The 19,840-nt window shown below is 43.6% G+C and overlaps 1 protein-coding gene across 1 annotated transcript in view; it reads left to right on the top strand.

The window, feature by feature from the left end:
* The window catches only part of LOC120030063 (carbonic anhydrase-related protein 10-like), a gene marked incomplete at its 5' end in the record, with an annotated part of 274,054 nt that extends 254,544 nt beyond the window's left edge, over nucleotides 1–19,510 (top strand). The window contains 5 exons of the mRNA XM_038975383.1: nucleotides 8,025–8,120; nucleotides 13,529–13,601; nucleotides 15,075–15,229; nucleotides 17,822–17,996; nucleotides 19,488–19,510. Of these exons, the coding sequence (XP_038831311.1) occupies nucleotides 8,025–8,120; nucleotides 13,529–13,601; nucleotides 15,075–15,229; nucleotides 17,822–17,996; nucleotides 19,488–19,510 (522 nt within the window). The remainder of the gene's footprint in view (nucleotides 1–8,024; nucleotides 8,121–13,528; nucleotides 13,602–15,074; nucleotides 15,230–17,821; nucleotides 17,997–19,487) is intronic.
* Between the last annotated feature and the right edge of the window lie 330 nt (nucleotides 19,511–19,840).

The following is a 19,840-nucleotide window of genomic DNA, read 5'->3' as shown; positions in this document are numbered from 1 at the left end:
CTATCTGTAAAAAGCACCCCTACACCTCTGGGCTAGGCTAATATTATGCACAGTATATGCTGTAGGGCTGGGAATTGCAAGCGACCTCACAATACGATATTATCACGATACTTAGGTGCCAATATGATATGTATTGGCCAACGTGCAATCACTGGAGAATAAACTGGATGATCTCTGTTCGAGACTATCCTACCAACGGGACATTAAAGTATGTAATATCTTATTTTTTACCGAGTCGTGGAAAATATACATTTGGCTGGGTTTTCCGTGCATCGGCAGGACATAACAGCTACGTCTGGTAGGACGAGTGGTGGGGGTGTGTGTCTATTTGTCAATAACAGCAGCTGCACAATGTCTAATATGAAGGAAGTCTCAAGGTATTGCTCGCCTGAGGTAGAGTACCTCATGATAAACTGTAGGCCTCACTATCTACCAAGAGTGTTTTTATCTATATTTTTCATAACCGTCTATTTACCACCAAAACCCAATGTTGGCACTAAGACCGCACTCAACAAGCTGTATAAGGCCATAAGCAAACAAGAAAATGCTCATCCAGAAGCGGTGCCCCTAGTTGCCGGGGACTTTAATGCAGGCAAATTTAAATCCGTTTTACCTCATTTTTACCAGCATGTAACATGTGCAACCAGAGGGAAAATACTCTAGACCACCTTTACTCCACGCACAGAGACGCATACAAAGCTCTCCCTCGCCCTCTATTTGGCATAATTCTTTCCTCTTGATTCCGGCTTACAAGCAAAAACTAAAGCAGGAAGTACCAGTGACTCGCTCAACACGGAAATGGTCAGATGACGCAGATGCTACGCTACAGGACTGTTTTTCTAGCACACACTGGAATATATTCCGGGATTCATCCAATGGCATTGGACTACAGGAAAAGGAGGGCCGAACATGCCCCCATTCACATTGACGGGGCTGTAGTGGAGTTGGTCGAGAGTGTCCACATCACATCACAACACACATCATCAAATCACATCACATCATGGTCCAAACACACCAAGACAGTCGTGAAGAGGGCATGACAACACCTTTTCCCCCTCAGGAGACTGAAAAGATTTGGCATGGGTCCCCAGATCCTCAAAAAGGTCTACAGCTGCACCATCGAGAGTATTCTGACCGGTTGCATCACCACCTGGTATGGAAACTGCTTGGCATTCGACTGTAAGGCGCTAGAGAGGGTAGTGCGTACATCCTAGTACATCACTGGGGCTAAACTTCCTGCCATCCAGGAACTAAATACTAGGCGGTGTCAAAGGAAGGCCCAGAAAATCGTCAATGACTCCAGTCACCCAAGTCATAGACTGTTCTCTCTACGACCGCACGGCAAGCGGTACCAGAGCGTCTAGGTTCAAGAGGCTCCTCAACAGCTTCTATCCCCAAGCCATAAGACTGCTGAACAATTAATCAAATTTTCACCCAGACTATTTCAATTGACACCACCCCCCTTGTTTTCATACTGCTGCTACTCGCTGTTTATTATATATGCATAGTCACTTTACCCCTACCCATGTACAAATTACCTCGACTAACCTGTACCCCTGCACGTTGACTTGGTACCGGTACCCCCTGTATATAGCCCTATTATTGTTATTTTATTGTGTTACTTTTTTTTTTTTTTTACTTTAGTTTATTTAGTAAGCGTTTTCTTCACTCTATTTCTTGAGCTGCATTGTTGGTTAAGGGCTCGTAAGTTAGCATTTCACGATACGGTTGTAGATAACCTGTTGTATTCGGCGCATGTGACAAATAACATTTGATTTTATTTGATACAAATGTTCCCCCATCACTAATGTGCTGTGCTGGTCTGCTTTGTTCTCCTACCTAGAGCGCCTTCACAGTCAAGCTGAAAATTAAACACCTTGGACTTAATACGTGCTAAGATATTCCATATATTATTCTAAGACAAATCTGATTTATTGCGTTTCGCTATAAGCCCTCACCCTTTGGTTTCCACCTCACATGCAAGGTGTTGGTTTGGAGACCTATAATCTGTAAGGTGATGTGAATCAGCCTGACTAGGTATGGACAGGGTAAAACTAGCCGATAGGCTAAAGCTGTATGTGGGTGGATCAATTTTCATGTAGTCTGAGTGAAAAAGTATACATTTTTTGGAAAATGAGCAAGCTAAATTTTGGGCATTCTTATCACTCAAAACTCAATGTTGAGTCAATTTTGATCGCAAATTAGGAGACATAATTAGAACGTTTAGGGAAAAAAATCCACTTTTGGTGTTGATTTGAGTGCTGTTCTTTAAATACTTTTTCTTCTTTTGCTAATTATTGTTGATCACAGAATAACACATTTGCTGCTGCAGTGCAGCTCACTGGGTTAGAACTCAAGTACATTTCCTCATTAAAACCACATTAAGTATTTGGAGTAACACAGAAAGCAAAACTTGTGAACGTGACTAAAAACTAAAAAATGTGTGTAATTGAAAGACCGAGCGCACGAATGGAGAGAGAGAGAGAGAGAGAGAGAGAGAGAGAGAGAGAGAGAGAGAGAGAGAGAGAGAGAGAGAAAAAATTGTTGTTGGTGGTTATGTTATGTTCCCCCAGCCTGGCTGTCCTGTCCTCCCCAGCTCTGTTGTAGTAATCAGGGGCTGATTGCCCTGTGCTGTGCCACACTGAGCTTGTCTGTGTGTTAGCTTTATGAGACTACAACCCAATTCATCCAGAGGAAGAGGAGGAGGGAGGGGGGAGAATCAGTTCCAGCCCAGCACCTTTCACTCTCTCTGTTAGCACTGTCCACCTCTCTTCTGCTATCGACTTGCTGTCTTCATATTTCCCCAAACCCGGGCCTAGTCCAGCCATCACGCCATAAAGAGCCTTCCAGAACCCCACTCCAGAGCAACACTGGCTGGGCACGCAACCCTGACACCTCTTTCTCCCTCGTTTTCTCTTGTCACTCTTTCACATACATACACTCTTTCTTTCTCTCTCTTAGTCTCTATCTCTTGTTCTCTTTCTTTTTCTCCAACCACTCTCTCTTTCTCTCCCCTCTCGGCCCTGACAGAGTCTCTCTGGCTCTCATGATAACAGGCAGAACACCTGGGGTTAGAGTGGGAAACTAATGGCTGATGACAGGAACTTCACCATTTGCTGTTTCTTTGTGGTCATGCATGCCTGTTTGTGTGTGTAAGGTCATGGTTATTATTTTACTCTTTTACCCCGTCCTTTGTCTGTTTCTCTCCCCTTTCACTCTTTTTCTCTCATTCCCTGTCATTACTACTTTCCCAGCCCTTCAGTCTGTCTGTGTGTTGCTCTTGGCAGTGTCTGTGATGTAACTCCTCTACAGCTCAGCCAGGCCTTCACCTCTCGCAAACTAAACTTTCTACCAATCTCCTGCTGGGGGAGTTGGGGAGCCTAGTCTCTCTCTCTCTCTCTCTCTCTCTCTCTCTCTCTCTCTCTCTCTCTCTCTCTCTCTCTCTCTCTCTCATCAAATCAGCGTGGCTCCTAATCACTTCCCATCACCTTGATTATTTTTATAGTTGAACTGTCGCTCTGCGGCTCCCCGTTAGAGTTCTGCTTAATTACTATCCTCAGACAATTTGTTTATTTATATTGCTGCCTGCCACCATGCCGGGAAAGGGGAGGAAGAGGGAGAACGATCTGGGAAAATGTCAACTTCTTAGTTATTTGTAATTGTCACGTTCCTGACCTATTTCTGTTAGTTTGTTATATGTGTTAGTTGGTCAGGACGTGAGTTTGGGTGGGCATTCTATGTTTTCTGTTTCTATGTTGGTTTATGGGTTGCCTGGTATGGCTCTTAATTAGAGGCAGGTGTTTGGCGTTCCTCTAATTAAGAGTCATATTTAGGTAGGTGTTTTCACAGTGTTCGTTGTGGGTGGTTGTCTTCCGTGTCTGTGTCTGTACACCACGCGGGACTGTTTACGGTTTGTTCGGTTTGTGTAGTCTATGTTTCCTATTCGTGCGTTCTTCTTGTTTTATGTAAGTTCGTCGTCTAGGTCTGTCTACACAGTTTGGTGTTTTTGTTAGTTTAGTCAAGTTCGTGTTTTCGTTAATAAAATATGTCATTTCACTACGCTGCGCCTTGGTTCCCTCAATACTCCTCCTCTTCAGATGAAGAGGAGGAGGACTGCCGTTACAGAACCACCCACCTATCCAGAACCAAGCGGCGTGAGTTCGAGCAGGAATATACACAGGACTACTGGACTTGGGAGGACGAGCTGGATGGTAAAGGTCCTTGGGCTCAACCAGGGGAATATCGCCGCCCCAAAGCTGAGCTCGAGGCAGCGAAAGCAGAGAGGCGGAGATATGAGGAGGCAGCAAGGAAGCAAGGCTGGAGACCGGAAAATCAAGCCCAAAACCGGTGTTATGAGGGGACGCGTCTTGCACGGAAGCCTGTGAGTACCACCCAAAAATGTCTTGGGGGGGGGCTAAGAGGTAGTGGGCCAAGGGCAGGTAGGAGACCTGCGCCCACTTCCCAGGCTTACCGTGGAGAGCGGGAGTACGGGCAGGCGCCGTGTTACGCAGTAGAGCGCACGGTGTCTCCTGTACGAGTGCATAGCCCAGTGCGGGTTATTCCACCTCCCCGCACTGGTAGGGCTAGATTGGGCATTGAGCCAGGTGTCATGAGGCCGGCTCAACGCGTCTGGTCTCCAGTGCGTCTCCTCGGGCCGGCTTACATGGCACCAGCCTTACGCATGGTGTCCCCGGTTCGCCTGCATAACCCAGTGCGGGCTATTCCACCTCGCCGCACTGGCAGGGCGACGGGGACCATTCAACCAGGTAAGGTTGGGCAGGCTCAGTGCTCAAGAGAGCCAGTACGCCTGCACGGTCCGGTATTTCCGGCGCTACCTCCCCGCCCCAGCCCAGTACCACCAGTGCCTACACCACGCACCAGGCTTCCAGTGCGTTTCCAGAGCCCTGTTCCTCCTCCACGCACTCTTCCTATGGTGCGTGTATCCAGTTCGGTGCCTCCAGTTCCGGCAACACGCACTAAGCCTCATGTGCGTCTCCTAAGTCCTGTGCACACTGTTGTTTCTCCCCGTACTCGTCCTGATGTGCGTGCACTCAGCCCGGTGCCACCAGTGCCGGTACCACGCACCAGGAATACAGCACGCTTTGAGAGTTCAGTGTGCCCTGTCCCTGCTCCCCGCACTAGGCTTGAAGTGCGTGTCCTCAGTCAGGTGCCTCCAGTTACGGCACCACGCACCAAGCCTACAGTGCGTCTCAGCCGGCCAGAGTCTGCCGTCTGCCCAACGGCGCATGAACTGCCTGTCTGCCATGAGCCTGCAAAGCTGCCCGTCTGCCATGAGCCTACAGAGCCTTCCGCCAGACAGGAGCAGCCAGAGCCTTCCGCCAGACAGGTGCAGTCTGAGCCATCCGTCTCCGCAGCGCCATCTGAGCCATCCGTCTCCCCAGCGCCATCTGAGCCATCCGTCTCCCCAGCGCCGTCTGAGCCATCCGTCTCCCCAGCGCCGTTTGAGCCATCCGTCTCCCCAGCGCCGTTTGAGCCATCCGTCTCCCCAGCGCCGTTTGAGCCATCCGTCTCCCCAGCGCCGTCTGAGCCATCCGTCTGTCCTGAGCCATTAGAGCCGCCCGTCTGTCCCGAGCCGTCAGAGCCGATAGTCAGTCAGGAGCCGCTAGAGCCAGTTATCAGTCAGGATCTGCCAGAGCCGCCAACCAGACAGGATCTGCCAGAGCCGCCAACCAGACAGGATCTGCCAGAGCCGCCAACCAGACAGGATCTGCCAGAGCCGCCAACCAGACAGGATCTGCCAGAGCCGCCAACCAGACAGGATCTGCCAGAGCCGCCAGTGAGCCATGAGCGTCCAGAGCCTTCAGCCAGCCATGAGCGTCCAGAGCCGTCAGCGAGCCATGAGCGTCCAGAGCCGTCAGCGAGCCATGAGCGTCGAGAGCCGTCAGCGAGCCATGAGCGTCGAGAGCCGTCAGCGAGCCATGAGCGTCGAGAGCCGTCAGCGAGCCATGAGCGTCGAGAGCCGTCAGCCAGCCATGAGCGTCGAGAGCCGTCAGCCAGCCATGAGCGTCGAGAGCCGTCAGCCAGCCATGAGCGTCGAGAGCCGTCAGCCAGCCATGAGCGTCGAGAGCCGTCAGCCAGCCATGAGCGTCGAGAGCCGTCAGCCAGCCATGAGCGTCCAGAGCCGTCAGCCAGTCATGAGCTGTCCCTTAGCCCGGAGCGGCTATTTACCCAGAACTGCCCCTCAGTCCAGAGCTGTCTCTCTGTCCGGAGCTGCCTTTCAGTCCGGAGTTGCCCCTCTATCCTGATCTCCCTCTCTATCCTGAGCTACCTCTATATCCTGATCTATCCCTCTGTCTTGAGCTATCCCTCTGTCTTGATCTATCCCTCTGTCCCGGTGCTGCCCCTGTTGTTGATGTTACCAAGAGGATTTTGTGGGGGTAAGATGAGGGTGGACATTCATAGGGGGAGATGGAAGCTGGGATTGACTATGGTGGGGTGGGGACCTCGCCCGGAGCCTGAGCCACCACCGTGGTCAGATGCCCACCCAGACCCTCCCCTAGACTTTGTGCTGGTGCGCCCGGAGTTCGCACCTTATGGGGGGGGTTATGTCACGTTCCTGACCTATTTCTGTTAGTTTGTTATATGTGTTAGTTGGTCAGGACGTGAGTTTGGGTGGGCATTCTATGTTTTCTGTTTCTATGTTGGTTTATGGGTTGCCTGGTATGGCTCTTAGAGGCAGGTGTTTGGCGTTCCTCTAATTAAGAGTCATATTTAGGTAGGTGTTTTCACAGTGTTCGTTGTGGGTGGTTGTCTTCCGTGTCTGTGTCTGTACACCACGCGGGACTGTTTACGGTTTGTTCGGTTTGTGTAGTCTATGTTTCCTATTCGTGCGTTCTTCTTGTTTTATGTAAGTTCGTCGTCTAGGTCTGTCTACACAGTTTGGTGTTTTTGTTAGTTTAGTCAAGTTCGTGTTTTCGTTAATAAAATATGTCATTTCACTACGCTGCGCCTTGGTTCCCTCAATACTCCTCCTCTTCAGATGAAGAGGAGGAGGACTGCCGTTACAGTAATCAGATCAGGAATGATTCATTTGTAGTTGACATAATATTACATTCAAATAAAGATCATATGATGTCCTCATATGCAATTCTGTATTCAAACATGTATCGGACTACCCCATAAGTAGCCTACTCTTTATGGTGTGATGGAAGATGGAAGGGGGCTGAAACATTTGAGAAATTATTATATTAGAAAAGGGTATTATTGTCATTATTGTTTAGCTTATCATTCAAACTGAATCCTTCTTGAGTCCTAGGCATATATGTGATGAAAGAAACAACCACTAAACTTTTTATAGGTTAGAAATGCAACATGACTAGAGACTCAGACAACAACCAAACACGGACTCAAGGTCCAGCAACAATACCGCTAACTCAAGAAAGTCTGAGGAGAGGTCAGGGAGAATGTATGGGGTAGAATCAACTTCTGAATACCCTTTGTTGATCTGCAAACACACAGCATCTTTCCACTTAGTGCAAGATTCAAGAGAAGTAGAAAATATGGGAAGTAACAGTATTGTGTGAGAACTTTCTCAGCAGTTCCTTTGGGTTTCAGAGATATTTGGTGAAAGACAGTGTGGGCTTCTCTTTGAATAGTTGTTATTGTATAGGTCACAAGTTGAGCTAGCTGTGCATAGACACAGCCCACATAAACACATCATTAAGAACCTGTAGAACCATAAAGGTGTGGGTAGAACTTTACTGACACCTTCCTCGACACGACTTCAAAAGGCTAACAAAACAGAAGATATGAACAGTGGAAGCCAACCAACCCTGGTCTCTGAAGAGTTTGTAGGTGTGAAGTGCGTTTGTTTAAGACATAACTGATTCGTCTTTGCTCAGCACAACTTGATTATGTGGAAAAAGCTATGTTAGTGCTGGGCTTGAACAGAAGCCTCTACACTGGAGCTCCTCAAGACCAGACCCGATGACCATTAATACAGTCTATGTGTGTGAGGCCACTTGAGAGAGATGTTTTCCTGACATTTGTTTTTTCATCTCCAGGTTCAACTTATACACTACAACCACGAGCTGTATACAAACTACACAGAGGCAGCCAAGAGCCCCAACGGACTGGTCATAGTGTCTATATTTATGAAGGTGGGTATGGCATTCTCACAACTCCAACGTTGACCTCACAATGGGCCTCAATGTATCAATTGTGAGAAGCTTGAATTTGTATGTAAAGTCTTCTTCATATGAACGTGTGAAAAGACAAATAGAGACTATTATGCAGCAAAGATAATTATTTTCAAAGAAACTACAGTGTGATTTACCCGAGGACATCCATTCGAGTTGTGAATAGGCTCCTGTGGATTTACCTGCGGGCTAATTAACTTGGCATAGTGTCACGTTGCATCAGTTACAGATTCACAGTGTAATTATCTCTCAGATATGGGCAAAAGATAGATCTTGTTACAAATACAAAATACCAAACAGACCAATGTATCAAAATCAAATACAAGATACTTTTGCAAAGTATTGTATCTAGATAAAATGCAGCTATTTCAGGTATACATTAGCAAGTAGACTGTAACAAAAAAAAATGTTTTACTCGCTATGACTGGTAGCATAGCAGGTATTGTAGGGCACTATGGAACATTCTGGATCGTGAGGGAACGAGGTCCAATCCTGTTGAAGGCACACTATTTTGAAAATTGTTTTATGTGAAACCACACTTTCTGCAGCACTGTTGTTCAAATAATGTGTTTTATTTAGTATAGTACAAGCTTCTGTCTTAAGCATCCTAAATAATGTAATAGATTCCGTTTTTGAAGAATAGTAAACTTGAAAGCAAAAAAGTGAAGAATGACGTAAGATGGAAACCTGGTATTCCAACTGATTATAGGCTACTAAAGACAACAACTTATCGCTGGCCCATGGTAATTTTGATAAAAACAGTTAAAAAAAAACGTCTATCTGATAACCACATGCTGCTATTTATTGCTGACCAGCACACGTCACCAATGTGCACTGTGAACCGATAATGAAGCTCTGAATAATGAACCGTTTTCTGCACAATTTGGTGAAAGCATCAGTTCCCCAACACTAGTGTTTATTCGTTAAGCTAAACCAGGTGTCCTAGCTCTGGAACGGCTGGATGTCCCCGAGGAGAGAATTGAGAACTACTAACTTAATCAACCGTTCGCAATTAACGTGAATTTTTCACAAAACACAGTCACTGGCCATAGAGATATATATCATGTATAACACAATCCAATGTATAACACTGGAATGACAATCTCACTCACAGTTGCACAAAAAGAGCTGTGACCAAACCACGCCCCAAAATATTTGAATGAGCCACATGTGTAGTGGTAGAAGTTGTAATTTGAGCAGTCACCACTCACTCCCACCACTATAACAGACAGAGAGGTACGTCATCCTGAAATCAATCAACACTTCACCCTCTCATCCACTCCAGTTCTTCTCAGCCTGCCCCTCCCTGGTAATGATGCCAAACTCCAGCCATCTTGAAGTAGCTTGTTTAACTAAGGCTCTCAGACGAGTCCTGTCTCATTGTTATAGCCGCTGAAGAGATGGGAAGTGAGGGTGTCCTTCAGTATCGCAAGGAACCAATTTCTGGTTTCCAGGGGACCATTCACACCTGTGCACACACCGTGTTACCCTTTCAGGGACTGCCAGTAAGGGTTTCCTTCGGTCGTCAGTGTCCTGAGCCGCCATTAGAAATGACAATTGGGGACTGTAATTGTGTGGGATCACCTGTGGAAACAGACTCCCAATGGAGGAGGACATAGTGAAGCTGTGGAGATAGACACTAAATGGAGATTGAGTCACCTTCAGCATGGGCCATATCTACCTGGCAAAGTTTTGTCAATTGTAATTGACTATCTAGGTTGTGACTGTGTTGAATTGACGTCAAGCCATATTGTTTTACTTTTACTTCACACATTAGAGAGTACTCTCTAGTTACATCCTGCAGAATACCCCCTAGGTGCGTTCTCCAATAAGAGAGAAAGAAAGACTCCATGCAAATCTGTTTAGAGAGAGAGAGAGGCTGCATGCCTCCAGAGCAGGTCAAAAAAAGGAAGTAATTTGCAATGTTGCGACGAGGGACATCCATTTCTTTTTCATCACTTTGCCACCAAGACATCTTGACAATTAGATTTGTGAGGAGGAGTGCATATGGAGGACTGGCTAGGATGCTGGGGCTGGGGACAAAGAGGGCTCATCTTTAACTGAGAAGTGTGTTCCAAGCTGACTGTGGACACCTGGGTGTTTAGACTGCAGTTAGGGCACTACAGGACAGCTAAAAGCAGCTCAGGCCCAGCTAGCACATAATGTTCTGAGAACCATATTTTTCTTAGAGCTTGGTGAGAGAGAGAACATGTGTTCAGAGAACATTAAGAAACAGTGTTCATTTGTTGGAATTTCAGTACTTCAGCATAACGTTTTATGCAGGTTTCTTCATGGTTCTATTTAAAGTAATGTTCTCAGAACATTAAGCAAACACAAGAAGACATAAGTAACTAGGGCTGTAACCGTACACGTATTCATACCAAACCGTTCGGTACGGGGCATTCGGTTCGAACTGTGAACCAGATTGAATACATCATAAAAAATAAACACTAAGCAGCCTACGCTGCATTGTATGCCATTGCGTCGTTAGTAGATCTGAGCTGAAAAAACACCAGGCTATTCCATTAAAACTACTACAGCCTATGCACATGTTGCAATCAAAATTTGAATCTTAAATGTCGGAATTCAAATGACCCTTTTGTGAGGATCAGCGGGGAACAGTAGATAGCAAGGGGTGGGATCGATAAACCAGATTTGGAGGATCCTCCATTATCGTTTAAATCTCCAGTTTGGGAACATTTTGGCTTCACAGTCGATTACAATGACGATGGACAGAGAGTTGTGGATAAAAAGTGTATAGTATGTTCTCCACTGCTCAATGAAAATAGCTTATGCTGAGTGGAGCATGTGGCTTGTTGTTGTTTTCGGCCAATCACAAGTCATCAACGCACCACTACAGTTATAAAGCCTCTGTGTGTGGCAAAGCAAGTTAGGAGATTATCTCATCAATGGAAGATGGATGTAACCACGCTACATCCGGCTTCTTCACCTGCAGGATCATCTGAGATGGGATGGAGGGGTGCTGAGGAGAATTTCTGTCTGTAATAAAAAATAAATAAAAAATCTGATTGGCTGCACCCATGGCTGCACCCTTGCCCAGTCGTGAAATCCATAGATTAGGGCCTAATGAATTAATTTCAGTTGACTGATTTCCTTATATGAACTGTAACTCAGTAAAATCTTTCAACTTGTTGCATTCATATCTTTGTTCAGTATAGGTAAGATCTTGTTGTCATGGAAAGGATAATACCTTCTATTTGTGGAAAAATCACCCTGATTAACTCTTTAGTCACATCCCAGTTTACCTATTTGCTTATGGCCCTTCCTACACCAAACTAATTGATTTTTAAATTAAAAGAGCAAAAAATATTCAATTTTATTTGGAACGCCAAGTCAGACAAAATTAAACGGGCCTATTTATATAATAAATAAGAATTCGGAAGGCAGAACTGATGAGATATTAAAGCATTAGACTCATTAAAGGCTTCCATCAATCAAAGCTATACTTAAATCTGAACTGGTTCTCTAGCAGAATAGTAAGAATGGCTCACCCGTGTTCAAGAATGGCCTTTTTCCCTTTATTCAGATTACAACCTCTCACTTTAGGTTATTTGAAAATGTAATAATTTCCAAAATATTGCTTTTTTAAAAACAAGCCATAGAAAGTTAGTTGCAATTTCAGTTTAATCCACCAGAGAAGACAACAAATATTACAACAAATAATAAAATATCGTTATTTTTATTGTAATCTTTGTAAATGATATCATAAATAGGACTAGTTATGTCACAATGCAGCTAACAAAAATAAATAGAAATGTCTGCTCCATCCAAAATTACAACCAACTAATTGCAGCATTACCGCAAAAATGGAAGAGGCAAGTGGAAGGGGGAGAAAGTAAGGAATTTATCGGTCGGCTCTGCATTAAAGACCAAAATTGGTTGAAGAAAATTGTGGAAAAAAGAAAGTATACCAGTTTCATTTAAGGACAGCTGTGCCATACAGATTGCAAAATAGTTGAGAAGAGATTTTCAATGATCTGGTTCCATGGCACATGGTTTATATGCCATGGTTTACTGATACAAAATCGACGCCGGATTCAAAACTTTGAGTTTTTTAATTTAAACTATTATACAATATTCTTGCAACCAATAATGTTATATGTATGGGAAATACAACCATCCCAGCTCTACACATTGTGCTGTGAAGAGACAGAATCAGTAGATAATTAGTTTTTGGTACTGTCCATATGTAGCTTGTTTTTGGTCTCAGGTTCAGGAATGGCTGGAATTGCAACAATGTTCAGGAATTGCAACATTTACCTGGAGTTAACTCTGCAAATAGCACTACTGGGCATAGTCTGAATAGTCATAGTCAATCGATCAATAATATAATATTACTCTTAGCAAAAATGCTTCTTTAATTTACAATCTGTAGAAATGATGAGAATAGAAAGTTTCAGAACTTTTGTGAAACAGCACAATTGAAAATGTATGGCAAAACTGGATGGTCTTCAGAGACAGATGAGAGGGGTTGAGTGGAGCTGAAGGATGGGACTAAAAACAAACAAAAGATAACTATTGTAAAATATACTGTGTCCGTAAAATGTATATAGTATGTATGAGCTGGAAGTAGAAGCCTAAGTGTTGTTGTCCATTAGTTTACTCCAATAAGGGGAGGAGAGGTAGGATTAGGGAAAAATAGAGGAAAATAGAAAACAATATATACAATATACAGTACCAGTCAAAAGTTTGGTCACGCCTACTCATTCAAGGGTGTGTAAAGCTGTCATCAAGGCAAAGGATGGCTACTTTGAAGAATCTCAAATATAAAATATATTTTGATTTGTTTAACACTTTTTGGGTTACTACATGATTCCATATGTGTTATTTCATAGTGTTGATGTCTTCACTATTATTCTACAATGTAGAAAAACAAAGATCCTGGAATGAGTAGGTGTGTCCAAACTTTTGACTGGTACTGTATATATATATATATATATATATATATATATATATATATATATATACACACACATATATGGGGGATTGGAACTGATGCAGACAATTACATTGATGGAAGCCACAATTTATTTGCAATATTAAAGCTGATCCACTCCCTAAAAAAATAAAGCTAAGTAAAGGTGTTGACCCTCCACATCTATCAAGACAACTGGAGCACTGGCCTAGCCACTCTTAAATATCACCTGGGCAAGCGCAGGTGAAACGCCTTCCAACTAACGAGATGGACAAGCCAGCACAGGCGTAACACATACTGACTAACAAGGTGACACCAATCGGTGCGCCCAAACTGCTAAAGTGATATACAGTACGTGCTAAAGTCAAACCTTAAAAAATAAATGGAAAAACCGAAGCCTGTAACAGTGACTCTTTCTTCTATTGTATTCCAGATTGCGGAGACTTCAAATGCATTCCTGAATCGAATGTTGAACAGGGACACCATCACAAGAATAACATATAAAAGTAAGTAGAAATGCACATGTAGACTATAATGGAAAACACATTGGAAAGTCAAAGAGTAGCTACAGAATCCGCAGTAGACAGGTCCTTCCTCCAGAAGGCTACCAGGCAGAGGCAACTAGGGCTGCTGGATAGCCATATTGGAAATGGCTGCTGAGATCATCTGGGGCAACGGTTGAGAAGAGAGGCCCATAATTGGATTAATGGGATTGAGAAGAGACTGAATAAACACAGTGACCCCCAGTGGATTGGAGGTCTCAGAAGCTGTCATAAACACACACACACACACACATACGTACACACACACACACACACACACCGCCCCCTCAACCTCAGGAGTCCTCCGGCATACCCTTCTCTCAGCCTGCAGCTCTGCTTGCCCAGGCCATGTAATTTTCAAATCCCTCTCCACGCACCCACTCACATGCACACCCACACACACAGCATCCGAACGGAATTATTAATGCCTACACGGCTACCAGAGATGTGTGATAGCGGAGCGGGAGTAACAGGACTGCAGGGGCAGCTTTAGTGAGGTGGTAATGGAATAGAACATGATTGATGTTCACAGATTAAGGATTGGCTTTTTTGTTTTTCTTTACCTTTCAGGATGTCTATATCTTACCTGTAGGGTAGGGGCTGGTGAGCATGCTGATGTTTGTTGTTCTTGTCTAGATAGATACGCTGTGTGAATGTGAATAGCATCTAAAGTCCTAGTGCCAGTCTACATTAGCATAGAGGGAGCAGCTACTGTGACCTCGTCACAACAAACAAAGTGCAATTGGCTCCCATTTATTATAAACTGAAACCACAACAGATGACAACATATTGAGAGTGTGTTAGCGGAGTGTGGAGAGATAGAGAGAGACCAAGGGAGAGATGGAGACAGAGATGGAAAGAGAGAGAGAATGATGGAGAGAGGGGTGGACAGACAGAGAGAGCGAGCGAGGAGGGGAGAGCGAGAGAGAGATGCAGTAATTCTAATTACATTCCTGACGAGGGAAGTACTTTGCATAAAAGGGGTTTGTGATGCAGTCTGCTATACCAACAGCCTGTCAAACAGTTGGAGGGAAACCAGCTCAATGTGAAATGAGCAACCTGCAAAACTTGTACATGCAAATGACAAACATACTGGTTAGAGTGGATGTAATGTAATGTGTTTTGAGACTGGAAGACAAATATGTAATGTAAATTCAAAACAAAATTAGCTTGAGAGGACATGAAATGTGATTGATACAAGTCTACAATACAGTGTTCTACAATTCTGGAACTAGGGACTCACAGGAGGTGCAGGGTTTTGTTCCAGCCTAGCACAAATGCATCTAATTCAACTAATAAGTGCTTGGGTTGGACCTGAGCTAGGACACAAGCATGCTCACCCTGTAGCTCTCCAGGCCCAGGACTGAAGAAATCTGCTATAATGACATATTAAGATGTTTTATTGAATTCTAACCTGTCTATCTTGCCCATCTCCAGATGATGCGTATCTACTGACAGGCCTGAACATCGAGGAGATTTACCCAGAAACCTCTAGTTTTATCACGTACGACGGGTCCATGACCATCCCGCCGTGCTTTGAGACGGCCACGTGGATCCTGATGAATAAGCCAGTGTACATCACACGGATGCAGGTGTGTCTCTAAAGTAGCTCCTTACTGCTTAGATACACTCTTGGGAAAAAAGTGTTCTTTGAGGAGGGATAGGGTTCTACCAAGAACTGTTTTCATCCTAAGAACCATTTTTTAAATAAAGTGTGTTTACCTCAGTGTTTAAAATTTAACATCAGGAGTTTGAATAATCGGATCAATTTAAAAAGATAGATGTGAAAATGTATTAAACTGTACCTATGGGTACAATATTTCTACAAGAATCAGGTATTCCCATTGTACATATACAGTACTGACATAGTTGATATCTTTGCCATTGCTATCTTTCAAATAAGTATTGTCTGTGATTTTATTGAGCAGAGAATAGAAGAATAGAAGGGAGTCTGAGTGAACTAACTCTGTAAGATGATGTAAAAAAAAAAACAGTGTTGTACTTTTTACTCTTTCTAGAGAAAAACACTCAAAACCACACCCATCATTATTACAAGCATGCTTTATTGCAGGTTCATTTTCAGAATTGGTTGTTTCAATATCTGTGTTTTTGCATGGACATTGATTGGTTGGTAAATATTATGCTACACAAAGATAAATAACATATACATTTTTATAAACTAATCCAATCTGTTAGTAGTTGAACTTATTGCACCCGGAACAACCGAGATGGTTGTTCCAGTTTAGGTGATTTCGGTAGTCTCCATTAGCAATCTTCTCTATCCTAGCAGTCATTCTTAATGCAGGTTGCGGGTAATTAAAAGTTTAAATTGTTGCATATCCTAACTCTGGTTGGATTCCAATAGGAATTACACAACACTTTCAAATCAAATTGTATTGGTCACATATACGTGTTTAGCAGATGTTATTGCGGGTGTAATGAAATGCTTGTGTTTCTAGCTCCAACAGTGCAGTAATATCTAACAATTGATATCTAAGAATTCCACAACATATACCTAATACACGCAAATCTAAGTAAAGGATTGGAATTAAGAATATATAAAATTTGCGACCAAGCTTTAACTTCTTGACTGATGTCTTGAGATGTTGCCTCAATACATCCACATAATTTTCCTCCTCGTGATGCCATGTATTTTGTGAAGTGCACCAGTCCCTCCTGCAGCAAAGCACCCCCACAACATGATGCTGCCACGCTTCACGGTTGGGATGGTGTTCTTCAGCTTGCAAGCCTCCCCATTTTTCCTCCAAACATAACGATGGTCATTATGGCCAAACAGTTATATTTTTGTTTCATCAGACCAGAGGACATTTCTCCACAAAGTACGATCTTTGTCCCCATGTGCAGTTGTAAAGCGTAGTCTGGCTTTTTTATGGCGGTTTTGGAGCAGTGGCTTCTTCCTTGCTGAGCGGCCTTTCAGGATATATCAATATATAGGACTTGTTTTACTGTGGATATAGATACTTTTGTACCTGTTTCCTCCAGCATCTTCACAAGGTCCATTGCTGATGTTCTGGGATTGTTTTGCACTTTTCGCACCAAAGTACGTTCATCTCTAGGAGACAGAACGCGTCTCCTTCCTGAGCGGTATGACGGCAGCGTGGTCCCATGGTGTTTATACTTGCGTACTATTGTTTGTACAGATGAACGTGGTACCTTCAGTCGTTTGGAAATTGCTCCCAAGGATGAACCAGACTTGTGGAGGTCTACACATTTTTTTCTGAGGCCTTGGCTGATTTCTTTTGATTTTCCCATGGTGTCAAGCAAAGGGGCACTGAGTTTGAAGGTAGGCCTTGAAATACATCCACAGGTACACCTCCAATTGACTTAAATGATGTCAATTAGCCTATCAGAAGCTTCTAAAGCCATCCAAGCTGTTTAAAGGCACAGTCAACTTAGTGTATGTAAACTTCTGACCCACTGGAATTGTGATACAGTGAATTATAAGTGAAATAATCTGTCTGTAAACAATTGTTGGAAAAATGACTTGTCATGCACGAAGTTGTTGTCCTAACCGACTTGCCAAAACTATAGTTTGTTAACAAGAAATTTGTGGAGTGGTTGAAAAACGAGTTTTAATGACTCCAACCTAAGTGTATGTAAACTTCCGACTTCAACCTTATTCCAATCAGCGTGGGCAAAGCAGTCCTGTAGCATAATCTCTGATTCTGATGACCATTTCTCAACGAAGCGAGTCACGGGTTCTTCCTGTTTGAGCTACTGCTTGTTAACAGAAAGCAGGAGTACTGAGTTATGACCTGATTTTCCAATTGGCGGACGAGGGAGGGCCTTGTATGCTTGCTTGTGGGTAGAGTAACAGTGAGAAAGAGAACCCTCTGCAAAGGGTTCTACCTAGCACTAAAAAGGGTTCCACTATATGGTTCTACTTGGCCATTTTTTTTTCTAAGAGTGTACATAAGACTGTCGGACAGCAATTATGTTCCTCCACATTGATTTTTCTCCCATTAATACTGAAATAAAGTCCCTTTTCTTCACTTCTGTTCCACTCTCTTCTCTTCTTTTCTTTTTGTTTCTCCTCTGCGCTGCTCTGCTCTGCTTTGCTCTCCTCTCCTCTTGTTCCTTCCATTACATACTCTTCCTTTCCATCTTCCACCCCTCTTTTTGTTCATGAATCCCCCGTCCCTCTCGTCCTCTCTCCCCTCCAGATGCACTCCTTACGGCTGTTGAGTCAGAACCAGCCGTCTCAGATCTTCCTGAGTATGAGCGACAACGTTCGCCCGGTTCAACCGCTGAACAACCGCTGCATCCGGACTAACATCAACTTCAGCATGCAGGGCAAAGACTGTCCCAACAACAGGGCCCAGAAGCTCCAGTACCGAGGTAAACACTGCTCCAGTCCTCCCACCACCGCCATTTTGTTAGCAATGTATTTAGGTCCGACTAGCAGACGTATACAAAATGTCGGTGAAGGAGTCATGGACATTTACCTTGCTCATTTTCTATATGTCTGCTACCTAAAGCATAGTCTTAAGCCTTAACTTTTATAGATTTTAAAGAGTGATTGTACATTACTTATAGTGATATTAGAGTAATACTTCCAAAACAAGTGTTGGAACGGCGGAATGTGTGAGCCCTACTTCATAACTACAAAGCCAGCTCAGCATCTCAGTGTTATTCAGGGACTCTGCATGCAGTCTGTTTACCATCTCCTCTCCTCTGTTTCAGCCAATATATCTGGGCAACTGCTGCACAAAATGTGAATTTTACACCTGAAGCGTAAATACAGTGAGGGCAAGAGGTAACCCCCATTATTCATTGTATTATTTTTCCAGGATCTATTGTAATGTAGCCAGACTGTTCTTTTCTCTTATCTTCTTATCCTCGCTCTCAGATGAAATTCTTATTCTGTGCAGCAGTTGTTGAGAGATTGAAACACACACACACACACAAATACACACACACAAATGTGAGTACACATACACACACTTTTACCCACACACATTTACCCACACACACACCCCTACTGTACCCTTCCAACCCACCCCCAGAGAGTAAACAGAAGTAGTACAATAGCAGCAGGGCTGTCTCGTCTTTAATTACACTAGTTGTACTTGTTTAAAGATGTAAATATCTCCAAGGTGAGGCAGAAGGGGAATAAAGTATAATTTAAATGGGAAATGGATCTAATTGGTTATTCATCTAAGGTTAAACCTTGAAGGCAGAGGAAACTCAGCCCCCTCACAGCTAGGTCAGTGGGCTAATTGAATGGGAAATGTGTATTGGGATGCTAGCAGAATGCTAACAGATACTGCAGAAATTCTGTTATTTAGCATACATTGCTAATTTTAACATAAGATAATACGAATTTGGTGGGTGCTTATATTTGCTCTAATTCACGCAAGTGAATTGGGAATGTGTTTTTTGCATATTCCATCTCTCCCCGAGACGCCCTCGGAGAGTGGAGTCTCAGCCAGAGTCACATGGACACCACCCTTATATCTATATCTATATATCTCTGTGGTGCTGGGAATCAAATAAATAAAAACACTACTTGACCATTTACTAATAGAAATGTCTCCCACACTTTTTACATATACACACGACATGTTCAGTGTTTCATGGTCAAGGCTACTTCATTTACTTGACATGCATAATTGTGTCTTCCGGTAGAGTATACTATTTTATTGATAATAATCCTAACAATGCATTCTGGCCTCAATCCTAACAACGTGTTGGCATGTTATGATGAATGTTATAGAAGCTGCTGGGTAGCCAGGATAGAAAGGGTTCCACGCTAGATGGGTATTTTGTGTAAAGTGCATATACAGTAAAGTTGTGTTCTTCTCACCCTGTCCCTCTCCTCTCTTCCAGTGAATGAGTGGCTGCTAAAGTAGTCTCCCTTGGATGAGCACAGAAACAAGAGTCAAAGACAGACAGAAAGAGAGAGAGAGGAACGAGAGAAGGAAGTAAACAACTGGAGTCCGACCAAGGCTGCATCCCATCTAAGATTATTTCATGGCATTGTAAAAAGAGAAAAAAGAAACTGAACATAACCAAGTAAAATACTTTGCGTTGCTTTGCAAAGAGACTACTACTTTTCATACGTACATCGACAACTATTTGTCCAACACATGCTAACTAACACACCCAGTACAAATATATCTATTACGAAACCTGTTTTGATACTGATACTTTTTTGGGAGATAAAAAAAAAAGTTGAAAAC

This window comes from Salvelinus namaycush, chromosome 35, assembly GCF_016432855.1.
Source record: "Salvelinus namaycush isolate Seneca chromosome 35, SaNama_1.0, whole genome shotgun sequence".
Taxonomy (NCBI): Eukaryota; Metazoa; Chordata; class Actinopteri; order Salmoniformes; family Salmonidae; genus Salvelinus; species Salvelinus namaycush.
This window is presented reverse-complemented; position numbering and strand designations above follow the sequence as displayed.